The sequence below is a fragment of the Vombatus ursinus genome, unplaced genomic scaffold (genome assembly GCF_900497805.2).
Source record: "Vombatus ursinus unplaced genomic scaffold, bare-nosed wombat genome assembly UNPS02014784.1, whole genome shotgun sequence".
NCBI classification, from domain to species: domain Eukaryota; kingdom Metazoa; phylum Chordata; class Mammalia; order Diprotodontia; family Vombatidae; genus Vombatus; species Vombatus ursinus.
Window position 1 is genome coordinate 6,158,182 of NW_020954562.1, and position 13,431 is coordinate 6,171,612.

The 13,431-nt window shown below is 39.8% G+C and overlaps 1 protein-coding gene across 2 annotated transcripts in view; it reads right to left on the minus strand.

Annotated features, from left to right (window-relative positions):
• Nucleotides 1-13,431, minus strand: part of ZNF827 (zinc finger protein 827) — a 245,795-nt gene that overhangs the window by 108,730 nt on the left and 123,634 nt on the right. For both annotated transcript variants that reach the window (XM_027866996.1, XM_027866998.1), the window contains exon 6: nt 1,968-2,207. In XM_027866996.1, the coding sequence (XP_027722797.1) occupies nt 1,968-2,207 (240 nt within the window). The remainder of the gene's footprint in view (nt 1-1,967; nt 2,208-13,431) is intronic.

A 13,431-nucleotide genomic window follows, 5' to 3' on the forward strand; every position in this document is an offset into this window, starting at 1 on the left:
TGTGTGTGTGTGTGTGTGTGTGTGTGTGTGTGTGTGTGTGTGTGTGTATTAAAAATGCTTCTGTGTATGCAAAAATTGATATTCTCTATCAGATTCTATTAGGTTAAATAAATTAACTAATTTTTCCTTAGCCAAGTAAATCTGTGAAAGTACAAGCTCTGTTTGAAAGGACCAGAACTAACCCTTTCAGGAGACTTTGATAGTCACAGAGCCAGAGTTTGAGAAGCTATGTTTCTATCTCTGTCTCTGTCTCTCTCTCTGTGTCTCTGTTTCCATCTCTGTCTCTCTGTCTCTCTCTTGTTGTTCTTTGCAGGGAACAGAAAGGTAGGGAGGGCGAGTATGATAGGAAACAGCAGCGTGGCTCATTTTCAAGTGGTCACCCCAAATAAACCAGAGTAACTAACTTAAGCACAATGGCCAATGTGGATTTGAATTCTTCAGCAACTATGCCTGTATTTGTCTGTTTTAAAGGGCAAGCACTGTGTTATCTATTTAATGTGCACAGGGTGTCCACACGAGGAGGAGTCTGCAGTATTTATTTCTGAGTAAATCTGCGCCTCTTAGCACAGATGCTGTGTATCACACCATAACACGTGGCTCAGGTCCACATGCATACATGGTTAAGCTTTCTACCTTGGAGAGGACATTAATTTCAGTGAAATTTTCTCCTTCTTTGTGTTAACATCAGCCAGTGGCTCAAAAGGGTTCATAATGCCTCCTTAGGCATATAGCCAGTAACAAGGGGCTATCAAAGGCCTTGGGAAGACTATTTTTAACCTTTCTTTGTGTCCCCAACATTTAACAAAGTGTGTGGCACATAGTAGGAATTTAACAAATACTTTCTAACTGAATAAAATATAATTGGTTCATGGAAAGCATGGTTTGTCCTTGGAGGCAGATAAGCAGTTCAGTGGATAGACCATTGGATTTGGAGTCAGGAAGACCTGAGTTCAAATCTGGCCTCAGACATTTAATAGATGTTGGACAAGTCACTTAAACTCTGTTTACTTCAGTTTCCTGATTTATAAAATGGGATAATAATAGCACCTACCTCCCAAGGATCAAATGAAATAACATCTGAAAAAACCCTCTGGAAAGCTTAAAGCACCATATAAATACTACCTATTATTGGGGCTTTGGGGGGTTTATTTTGAGATTAGACTTATGATTTCACTAGAATAGGGAACCCCATCTACCAAAACAGATCATCACCTGCTCTAAAACTTACGGTCTTCAGAGTTGCCCAGGGACCCTGAGAGGTTAAGCAGTCTGCCCAGAATCACATCTAGTACATCAGAGGAAAGACTTGGACTTAGGTCTTCCCAACTCACTAGCTCTATTCACTATCTCATGTTGTCTCTATCAACACTCTGCCTCCCCTTCCCCAGCTTTCTCCTTTTCACTCTTTCCCAAAGCAATGTAAAATGTCACTAATTCAGAACCTGGGAATTCAGACCTTATGGCACACTGTAACAGAATGTAAGCTACTGGAGGGCAGGGACCATTTTCCATTGTCTTTACACCCCTGGGGCCTACCACGGGGCACTTAATAAACACCTCTTGCACTGGGTTGATTATCTCAAGCCCTAAGCCAGGCTACGCTGAAGCTGATTATTCCATTGTCTATGGAAGGGGGAAAATGGTTTGTTGAGTGAACAAAGAGCATGAACCAGATTAAAAATAGGATAGTTAGCCTGTTCGGAAAGCAGCGATGTTTGCATGGGAATAATTAATATTCTAATTCCAAACGATTCTTAACTATTAATTATAGTGATTTTGGCTAGATTTCTACTTGGCAACACTTGTTAGCTGTTAGCCTGGGTCACTCTAAGGACCTAAAGTAATAAAACTGTGTAAAAATATTAGATAATTCAAAGTCTTCACTGCTTGACTGGCTTTCCTCCCAATTATTCCAAATCAGTGAGATTCCCCAGCCGTCTATTAGAGAGAATGCTAAACATTTTTACCTGACAGTTGGAAGAGGAGCTCTGAAGCCATCTTCACAGAAATATCCTGACTGAAGAGGCTCCTTTCAGGGCCCAGTCTGCCCTCTGGCATCTTTTGTAAGGGTTCGGTTTTCTCTCGCCCTAATAAAGTGCTATAGCCCACATTCCGGCTTGGTGATATCGAGGCCCGGGAGTCATGGATGTCAACTTCCATGGGCTCCTCTTTGATCTTCACTGCCTGTGTTTCCTTGTAGCTTTCAGCTAAAAATGAACGTAGAAAGAACAACAAAAACATCACAATCTTGTAATTCTGAATGAGAACCAATTTCTCATCATAGAGTCAGAACAGCGGGGGCAGGGGACCAGGACCAGGAACCAAAAGCAAGTATCACAATGAAGAGGCTGGGTTGGGCACATTGCTGTTAGCAGTACCATGTCGGGGCTTCCTTTATCTTACCTCCTAAAGCTCAGATTGCTGCCAAAAGATACAGAGGAAAGAGGATTAGTCAGAAGCCTAGGGTTCAAGTCTTGTTTTTGACAGGACAGCTGTGACCTTTAACAAGTCGTTTAATCTGCTTTGGGCCTCAGTGTCTTCATTTGTATAATGAGGGGATTTGATGAGATGGTCCCTTCCAACTAGCTCTATGATCATATATATGACCCTACGTATCTATTTCTTCTCATGGGAAGAAATATTTCATTGGATCAAAGATCACATTTTTAGATTGAAAGGGACCTTAGAAGTTCATTTAGTCTAATCTCATCATTTTACAGATGAGAAAACTGAGGCTCAGAGAGGGTAAGAGACTTTCTAAGGTTATACTGATAGTAAGGAGCAGAGATGAGATTAAGGTAAAATGAATCTCAGTTTAGCAACACATCTGAAAAAGGTACCAATCTTGAGCCTTGACTATTGTGTATCACTCCTTCTTGACTCACTTTTCCTCAATTCACATTCATACTCATAGGCTGGAGTCCCCCAGAGGGATGGCTGCTACTTCGAATTTGAGGGAGTAACAATGTGGGTGGCTGGCTACATTCTTAACCCCGTAGCTCTTAAGCCCTCAGTGGTATGCTGAAAAATTAATAATTTTTCTCATTCTCCTATATTTAAATAAGTATCAAAATTATAACAATAAATAATTGAGACAAATAATAAACTTTTACCATATTTATGGGGTAGTGGTGTTGGTATAGTGGATAGAGAACATTGGATTTAAGAATTAGAAAGATCTGGGTTATAATCATTCCTCAGACACTTTCTGGCTATGCGACTCCTAATTCACTTCCTTCACTTAACCTCCCAAGTCACTTAACCCCTCTCTGCCTCAGTTTCCTCATCTGTAAAATGAGGGGGTTGGGCTCAGTGGCCTCAGGTCCCCTTCTAGCTCTGCATCTTTGGTCTTCTTTCTATGTAACTATTTACATTTTGGCTAGGACCAATATTTCCACCAAAGTCACCTCAAAACCTTAAAATATCAGTAATAAATTCCTCTTCCCTTTTTAAAAATAACTTATTATTAGTCCATTTAGTGCCTCCTCAAGCTCTCTTTGGAAGGCAGAGATGAAAACAGCTTCCTCAGATCTCTCCAACTCCCTGTCTTCTTTAGATTCTCACCAGCGATAACAGGAATCTTTTCTCCAGCTTCTCTCAAAACCTGACCATCTTACTAAGCCCTTCTCCATAGTTTAGCAAGTCAATCTTCATAATGTCAAAACCCATACACTCTTAACTCTACAGGGAAAAGAGTACATAGTACGAATTCTTCCTAGATCCTCATGGACAGACACACCTTCTTCTTCTCGACTCCATCACGAAACATGCACCCCATCTAACCATTTCTCAACTGTCACCCCAACTACCAAAGCCCCCTGTTTTCCTCAACATTCTATGTATGGACTCTGAAAGTTACATGGGCGCAACATCTGTTGTCTCTTTAATATTCTTATTCTAAATAAGAATTATATATATTTATATACACATATATATATAAATACACACATATATACTTCTAAATAAATTGGGAAGGGAAGAGGGGGAGTTACAGAGCTTTCAAGGACTTAAGAGTTCCATAAATGAAACCCCTGAACTGTCGTTAAAAAGAAAAACCAATCCTTTGTCCATAATCCAAACCTGATTCTTCTCTGCATTTGAACAAATCTTTTTTTAGCATAGCACCACCTTATTCATCAAGGTGGGATGCTGGATGCAACGCAAACAACCACCAATAAGATGTGAGCCCTAAACTTTGAACTCTAATGGTCTCAAATCTGACTAGAATTGTAGATTCTTAGAAATTCAGGACTGGAAGGGACCTTGACCCAAGTACCTTCTTCAGTGAGGAAACTAATGCACATATGGCCTAAGTGACTTGTCTCTGATCATCTAATTAGGAGGAGGCAGAATTGCAACTTGAAACCAGGGTTGTAATACTCAAGCACTCTGTTTATAACACCATGTGGCTTCAATAATTAACACAAATTATGGTAAAGACCCCTTAACTGTTTCTGAACTCAATTTAAAACACATATAATATATTTTACACACACGTATGTTTGTATATATACACACATACATATATGTGGATGTATGCATGCATATTTTGCGTATATATACATATCTCCATACATAGAGATATAGATATGACATTGTCTTCTCTTCACCTGTGTAAATTAGCATCTGAGGAAGCAGTTGCTGTACGGTCAAGTTGAAGCTATCTCTAATGAGTGATGACTATAAGAAGACCAAGACACTAGTAATAGGAGAGGCGGCCACCATTTTGTTTTTGTGACAAGTGTAGAGAGGAGTTGGAGTCTATGGGAGGTAGTCTTTGGTCTGAGTGACTGTGAAGAAGAAAAAATGGTAAGATAACCAGAGTGTAGGGAATCTAAGACAGTGCCTGTGAGTAGCAGGGCAGAGGAGGAAGGGAATAGTAAAGGGATATGTTGTGGTGGGCATCCTTAGGCATTTGGGGGTGCTTTTGAATCCCTTGGATATAGATCCTCAGAGGTTTTATAGCCCATAGGTCCATAGGACTTGGAAAGAATCTTAGAAGGTCATGTAATCCAATCATTTGACAGATAAGAAACATGAGACTCAAGGAGGTAAGTGACTTGTCTAAGGTCACTGTGGCAGTAGTGCCTATGTATGTGTATATGTATATACACATTTAGATGTATATATGAGACATGTGCATTTATTAAGCAGGATCAAAACCCATATGAGTAGATACATATATAATCTCATTTGAGTCTTACAACAACTCTGTGAAAGAGGTGCTATTATTATCTCCGTTTTACAGATGAGAAAATTTAAGAGAGGTTATGACTTGTCCAGGGATCACAAAGCTAGTAACTGGACAAGGCAAGATTCGATCTCAGGAAGTCCACTGCTCTACCCACCATGCCACCACCTAACATCATAGCCACAACCGGAAAATACAAGCAGTACGCTAGCACAATCAATGCATTCCTTAATCAGAGTCCTGTTTTCAGTCATATTTTAAGAAGCAGCAAGGTGCAGAGAGTAGGCGGGGCCAGACTTGGGAGTCTGAATCTCCCCCCCAGGACGATAATAATGCTTGCGCTTGGTGCCTCATAGGGTTGTAGCAAAAATTCTAGCAGCTGGGTTAACTCTGAGGTGCAATTAGGAAGGTGGATCATTTGTTAATATAAGATCGCATGGTTTCAAGTTCACAAGCATTTTAAAAATGCTTACTGCATGCCCAGCACCTGTGCCAGAAACTGTGAGGCAAACAATTGGAGTAGAACATGTTTTATGTTTTAAGAAATTTTAAATGTATTGGGAAGACGTGAGGCAGCTGGGGTGCACGGGCGGTGGGAACAGAATAAGCATTTGTATAGCGTCTACCGCTTACTAAGTATTGTTGTGTGCTTTACAAATATTGTGCTAGGTGGTATAGATGAGGAAACTGGTATTGCCCAATGCCATGTCAGTGAACAATAAGGAATTGATCCAGAATTCGAACACAGGTCCTCCAACTTCAAACCCAGGGCTCTCAGTGGGTACCTAGGCGAGGCTAACTCCCTAAGCATGAAGCAACCACGTTGGCCTCCCTCAAATTCCTCCTTAGAGATCTGACAGAATGTCAACAACTCTCTTGAGCCCTGTTTGACTGCCAGTGGAGGTCTAGTCACCACGCTGGTTCTTCTCGTGCATCTTCCCTTAAACGATTTAATATTTAGAGCATAAACAAAAGAAGCCTTTATCACGGAGCACTTAAATGATGTCATAGGATCCTGCATTAGTCAGTCTTTATGTGGCCCAAGCAGAAATCTGTAGTACAGACAGAAAGGGAATCATTTGATATATAATACAAAATCTCCTCAAAGCCAACGAACAAGACAGCAAAATGCCTTACACTTGGCTCTCTCTTTTTTTTCTATTTCCATTTCCTTTCCCCAGTTTTTTCCTATCTCAATGAAAAAGTACTCCTAGGCTTTGCTATTTGAAGCCCAGCAAGACATGAAGTTAGCCTTAAAAGCTACTTGGGATGATTCCAAGAACGATTTACATGAAGTGCTTTCTGTCCTCTCTTATGACAACTCTTGACCTTTAAAAAAAAAATGCACAAACATCGATAAAAATCTCTACCATTCACAATCTACCTGATTTAGTCCAGGCTCAAGAAAAGGGTTTTTCTATGGTTGACTCAAAGAGCACGTTGGATCTACTGCAATCTAAAAGCTTCCTCCACGCCAAGCTGCCTGCCACGCCTTGATGACGTGTCTCTTCCCCCTCCCCCTTTCTTCAAAGTTCTTGCCAAGTTCTTGTTATCGCCCAAAGAGTGTGGGATCAACATCAAAGAAGAAAAGAAAGAAAGTATTTCCTGTTAGTGTTGGGCCTTTCAAAAAGACTGCTCTAGCATCAGTGTGAATCTCAGGTGGTGTATGGAGCCAGGAGTTCTGTCCCACAGATGTCCAACATCCAGGGCTCTGGGACAGGCCCCAAACTTAGGTTCAGAGTCAAGCTGACCTTTGCAACTTGGCCTTTTCTTTCAAACCATCTATTTCTGTTTAAGCTCTGCACCTCCCACTTAATCCTGCATCCTTCTGCCTCCTCCTTGCTTGGGACAAGCTGACATAAGCTAGAGTTGAATTAAGTCAGCTGTGTTACTGTTCATTTACTCTCTCAGCTGAGGCTCCCACACCCCTGGGGTTAAGTCTACACAACCAGGCCTAATTTGTCCTCTTCTCTTACCCTTCTGAAAAAACAAAAACAAAGAGTTTTTTTTTTAAATAAATCAGTCTTCTAAGAACCTCCTCTTGATGTACTAGGAGAAAAGGGGGGGAAAAAGAATTGCTGTAACATAACCTGTAGTAAAAACCTGTAGTAGTAACTGGTAGTCCTAGGATCAACTATGCATGGAGAAAAGGATGGTAGAACAGAGAGTTTCCAAAAAAGGAAACACAGATTGTTAATAATCACCTGAAAAAAATGTTCAACCTCACTAAGAGTCAAAGAAATGAAAATTAAAACAATCCAGAGGTAACTACTACTCACCAATCAAATTGGCAAGAATAGTTAAAAGCAAAGAAAATCAATGCTTCCTGGAAGGGATACGGAAAAACTGTACATCCATTCATTGCTTGTGAAATTGGAAAATTGCAGAATCTTTTTAAGAGCCATCTGGCAGCATCACATGGTAAAGGTTACAAAAATAATCATACCCTTTGACCCAATCATTCCATTGTTAGGAACACACCCTAAAAGGGTTATTATCAAAAACAAACAAACAAGAAAATGGTCATCTGTTCAAAACTTTTCACAGGAGTTTTATTTGAAATTGCAAAGAAGTGGAAACAGCTTAAATGTCTAACAATAGAGGAATGGCTGAATAAACTGGGGCACATTAATGTAATGGAATATTACAATACAATTAAGACCAACACACAGAGAAATCTAGAAAAACCTTTATCAAACAATGCAGAGTGGAAAAAAATCAGAGGCAGAAATGTAGAGCACACCCAAAAGTGGGGGAGAATGAATGGACAAAGAATCCTGACAGAGATTTATAGGCAGTGCATGAAAAGTTGGGAAGGTATTGCAGGGATTGAAATTGATTGATTAAAATGTAAATAATGAAAATAACCAGCATTTAGATGGCACTTAAAGATTTGCAAAGCATTTTACAAATTTTATATCATTCAGTCCTTACAACAATACTGGGAAGGAGGTACTATTTTACTGATGAGTAAACTGAGGCAGACATTAAATGACTTGCCCAGGGTCATTTAGCTAACTAGTACCAGAGGTTGAATTTTATCTCATTTGATCTATACAATAACTCTGAGAGGTAGGTGCTATTATTATCCCCACTCTACAGATGAGGAAACTGAGGCAGACAAAAGTTAAGTGATTTGCCCAGGGTTACTCAGCTAGCCAGCATCAGATCTTCCTGCCTCTGGGTCCAGTTCTTTACCTACTGTGCTACCTAGCCATCTCTCAATAATTAGAAAGTATGCTCAATGAGTCGCCCTGATGTTTCGTATCGAGTCTGTTTTAAAGAAAAGGAATCAAGTTTGAAGATAGTGACGTGTAATGAAATTTGGGGATACAGTTTAATGCCAAGGTTTCTTTGGAGTAGTAGTTTTGTGAGTCACAGGCCCTACCCTATTTAAAACTGTCATGGTCTCTAAGGAACAAAGTAATAAGGGGCCGCTTTAATAATGTTTTTCTCTCTTCACGTGAACAAGAAAGAAAAACTCATTAGACTATACATTATTTAAGGAATTTCACTTAATAAGTAAATATTCACTTACTGTTAGAAATGCATTTTGTACTGCTTAGCATCATCATAGCATCACAGATTGCAGAGGATAAAAAGATTAATGAGACATGATGCTGAAGCTAATAAATGTGCACTAAACTGAACCAAATTCCCACGCAGTGATTCTGAACAAATGCACAAACAGCAGCAATATTGGGTAGACTTGATGTGCCATAAAAGAAGTATGAATAGATCAGTATAGAGGAAATGAAGATTACAGTCAAATGGTTTGGGCAAGGTGCCTTCTCCTACCTCTTCTTTGAGGTCAAGCTTTCCCCATTTTGATTGTTTTATTCATGTTTTATTTCCATTTAAATGGCCATAATCCTTGTGAATATTATCTTACTGGTTCTGCTTATTCATGCTGCATCAGTTCATATAAGTTTTCAACAAGGGAAACCTCTAAGGTCTTCGAGGAAGGTTTTTGATGAACTATTACTGTCTCAAGAGTAACCAGGGGACAAAAGTAGCAAGGCTTCACAAAGCAAGCAACATTTGAGGGAGACCTTAAAATGGCTAAGATTTTGATGGTACTAGGACAGAGTGAAATCAAACCAAACACTGGAACCCAGGTGGAAGGTAAGTCTCACTTGTGTCACCCATCATGATCTATTTGATGAGCAGAAACGAGGGCATGTGGTATTCCACGAGGGCAATAGCAGAAGCAAAACAGAGGAGGCGAGAAAGCACAAGGTATGTTCAAGGAAGAGCAGTAGCTCATTCGGTTGGAACATGGGCAGCCAGAAGAAGGAGAGGAACCAGTGAAAAACACAGAATTGTACTGGTCAAAGTTGGTGCTGTATCACCACGAGGAATGCAAGTTTCAGATAGTTGGAGGTCAAAAGGGTATAGTCCCTTGGAATAAAGTAACCACTCCATAAATACTGCCAGATAACATTTGAACAAGAAAGGATAAAGCACTTGAAATGGTAGGGAAGGACACAACAGTCATTGTCGTTCAGTCATTTCAGTTGTGTCCGACTCTTGGTGGCCCCATTAGGGGGTTTTCTTGGCAGAGATACTGGACTCGTTTGCCATTTCCTTCTCCAGCTCATTTGACAGATGAGGAAACTGAGGCAAACAGAATTAAGTGACTTGCCCTGGGTCACAAATCTAGTAAGTGTCTGAGGCTGGATTTGAACTCAGGTCTTCCTGACTCCAGACCAGGTGCTCTACCTGCGCCACCTAGGTGGCCCAGGAGACAATAGAAGGGAGGGTCTAAGCCCCAAAGAAATCATTCCCATTATGAAATTATAGAGAAACATGATCCCGGGAAGTTTTATTTCTGACTAGGGGAAAGGTTTTTTCTTTATCTTTTTTTTTCCCTAAGAAATTTAAAAATATCTTTTGTTTTTATGTCACCCATATTTCCCAATGTAGCCATTCATTCTTCCTCTTCCTCCCATGGAACAACCAGTCCCTTTTATTCAAAGAATAAAAATGTGTTCAGCAAAACTAACCTATACAACAAAAAAAAAGTCAGGCTCTAAATTCAGCGTTCCATAGCCACAGTCCTCTGGACCTCTGCTAAGAATCAGAGGTTTGTGGGAGGTACCTTCTCCCAACTCTTCTTTGGGGCCAAGATTGGTCCATTTTGATTTTGTTCCTATTTTAGTTCCATTTAAATTACCATAATCCTTGGGAATATTGTCTTCCTGGTTCTGCTTATTCATGTTGCATCAGTTCATTTAAGTTCTCATGAGAGGAAAGCTTGAAAAGATTTTGAGGAAAGCAATCGATGAACTGTTACTGTCTCAGAGTAACCAACCTTTCACCTGGATGACCTCAAAAAGCCTGAATATCCAGTATACCATCCCAGGAGAAAGACAATTCTATGTCAGATACAGAAGGGCTTTCCTGGTATGGAACCTGATTCCTTCAGGTGTCTGAGTCACTTAATATTTAACACTTACAGAGCTGCAAAGTGGCCCAGGGCACTAGGACAGAGTGGAGTTAAACCAAACCCTGGAAACCAGATGGAGATACTTTTCATTTTTGTCACCCATCATGATACAAAAATTCAGTTGAACAGGGCAATTCCAGCCTGTAGGACTAATCCCCATCTTAACCCAGGGCAGTTTCCCACATTAAAAAAATTTCCTTTCCTTCGCAAGGAACAAAAATCATCATGTGGAAAATTGTTTTCTGCCATCAAAGTATAATAGACCCTATAGAAATCAATGTAGGTTTCCAGTGTGTAATTGGTTGGCATCTTTTCCAGTGAGACTCTGCCTATTTCGGCAATCTTTAAGTCCAGAGGTGTACAAAGTGTCTTTCTGGGAGTTTGGTGGCTTTGAAATCCCCTACTAGTCTTTCCCATGCTGCCTTCCTAAGGGCAAAAGACATAATAATCCTCCAGTTCTCACAGAAAAGCCAACATTCATTCATTCATTCATTCATTCAACAAGCTTTTCTTAAGCTCACACAACATGGAAGACACTGTGCTGGGCTCTGGAGATACAAAAGAAAAAAAGAAAAAAAAATATCCCTGGCCTTACAGAGTTTACGTTTAACTTGGGAGAAACAATACATACATAGACAAATCAGGACGAGATATTATACAAAATCCTTTCAGGTAGAGTAAGAGCTCTAACAAAGTGGGGGAGGGAGTGTGAGGGGAGGCCTTGAATAGAAGGTGGTACCCTAAACTGAACTTCAACAGAAGTTAGGGAATCTATGAGGTGTGACATGCAATTCTTGAATCAAAATAAGCTCCCCACCTCTACTACCACTTTTTTTTTTTAAAAAAATCATTCAGTGATATGACAGAGAAGTGATTTTATTTTTTGTTTTCAGTCATTTTTCAGTCATGTCAGTCTCTTCATGACCCATTTGGGTTTGTTTTCGGTTTTTTGTTTGTTTGTTTGTTCGTTTTTTAAGCAGAGATACTAGAGGGTTTTGCCATTTCCTTCTCTAGTTAATTTTACAGATGAGGAAACTGAGGCAAATAGGGTTAAGTGACTTGCCCAGGGTCATACAACTAGTAAGTGACTGAGCTAGATTTGAACTCAGGTCTTCCTGACTCCAGGCCTGGTGTTCTATCCACTATCCACTGCCTGTCTGCCTGCCTCTCTCTCTCTTTTTCTCTCTGTCTCTGTCTGTCTCTTTCCTGATAGAGATGATAGATAGATAGATAGATAGATAGATAGATAGATAGATAGATAGATAGATAGATAGATAGATGATAGATAAATAGATAGATAGATAGATATCTCACAATGTCTAATTCTGGTCATATTTAACATAGTTCCTAAAAAGCAAATTATATGCAACAACAGTTGCTTATGTAATCTTTCTTTTTTTTCTACATATACTGAAATGATTGTGTTTGTTGATGAATTTTAAGTTCATAATAAAAAAGAAAATATAAAAATGATTGTTTTAAAAAGTTGATTTTGCTGCCTTTTGGAGAAAATTCTGTTCTCATATGTGGTCAGCTTATATAAACAAAACTACTCAAAGCTGACTTCAAACTTCAGACTATTCTCCAACATGGCAGTCAATGAAAGGAAGTGGAGGGGGAGAAGCTACATAGGAATTGCTGTGTGTCCAGTATGGACCAGTGTGAGAACTATGGGCAAAGACGGTGGTGTTAAGGAAAGAGCACACTATTGGAAGTTAAGAGACTTGGTTCAGCTCTGACATTAATGAATTGACTGACATTGGGTAAGTTACTCAGTCCTTTACAGCCCTGTTTTCTATTCTGTAAAATGAGAGGGTTAGACTGAATGACCTATAAGATTCCTTCCAGCACTAACATTTTCTGGCGTTCTAAGTACAAAAAAATCCCCAAGCAGCCAAGCAAAACCCAACCAACCCCATAAGGTCAGAACAGAATCTCTGCCTCAAAGCAAATATTTAAAAGGAGAATCTAGTAGTAAAATCTGTCTCTATTATAGTATGAATATGTTAAGATTTTTTGTTCTACGACAAGCTAGTGTTTCCCTGACCTAATATCCGAAATTATTTCAAAGGCAATTTATCAGTATTATATTTTTCCTAGTCTGATCAAAATACTGAGTTATTATCATTTTTCCAGGATGACTTGGGGAGGAAGGGAAGGAAAAGGGGAAGAAGGAAGAAAGGAAAGAATAAAAGAAAGAAAAGGTAAGAAAGAAAAGTGGAGAATGAGGAAGGAAGAGAGGGAGGGAGGAGAGAGGGACTAGAGCAGGGGTGGGGAACCTGAGGCCTCCAGGCAGCTGGTGGGGCCTTTTGGCTGAGTCCAAATTTTACAGAACAAATCCTTTTGTTAAGGGGATTTGTTCTGTGAAGTTTGGATTCAGTCAAAGGACCACACTTGAGGACCTAGAAGGCCACATGTAGCCTCCAGGCTGCAGTTCCCCACCCTTGGGCTACAGGGAGGAAGGAGAAAAGGAAGGGAGGAGCAAAAGAAAAAAGGGAAAGAAGGAAGGAAAGTGGAAAAGGAAGGAAGGAATGAGGGAAGAAAAAAAGGAGAGGAGAAGGAAAAGGAAGGTAGAAGAAAAGCAAAGAAAAGCAATAAAAAAGGAATAGAATGGAAGGAGAGAGGAAGGAAAAAGAAACAAAAGAAAAAAGAGGGAAGGAGAGAGGGGAAAAAAAAATTTACTCAAAAATAGGAAAAAATGGTTTTGTTCAGAGGACTTTACAAATGAAGTAAACAGGGGGTCAACTCACAGACCAAAAGAACTAACCTCCCACAAAACCTTCTCTGTGGG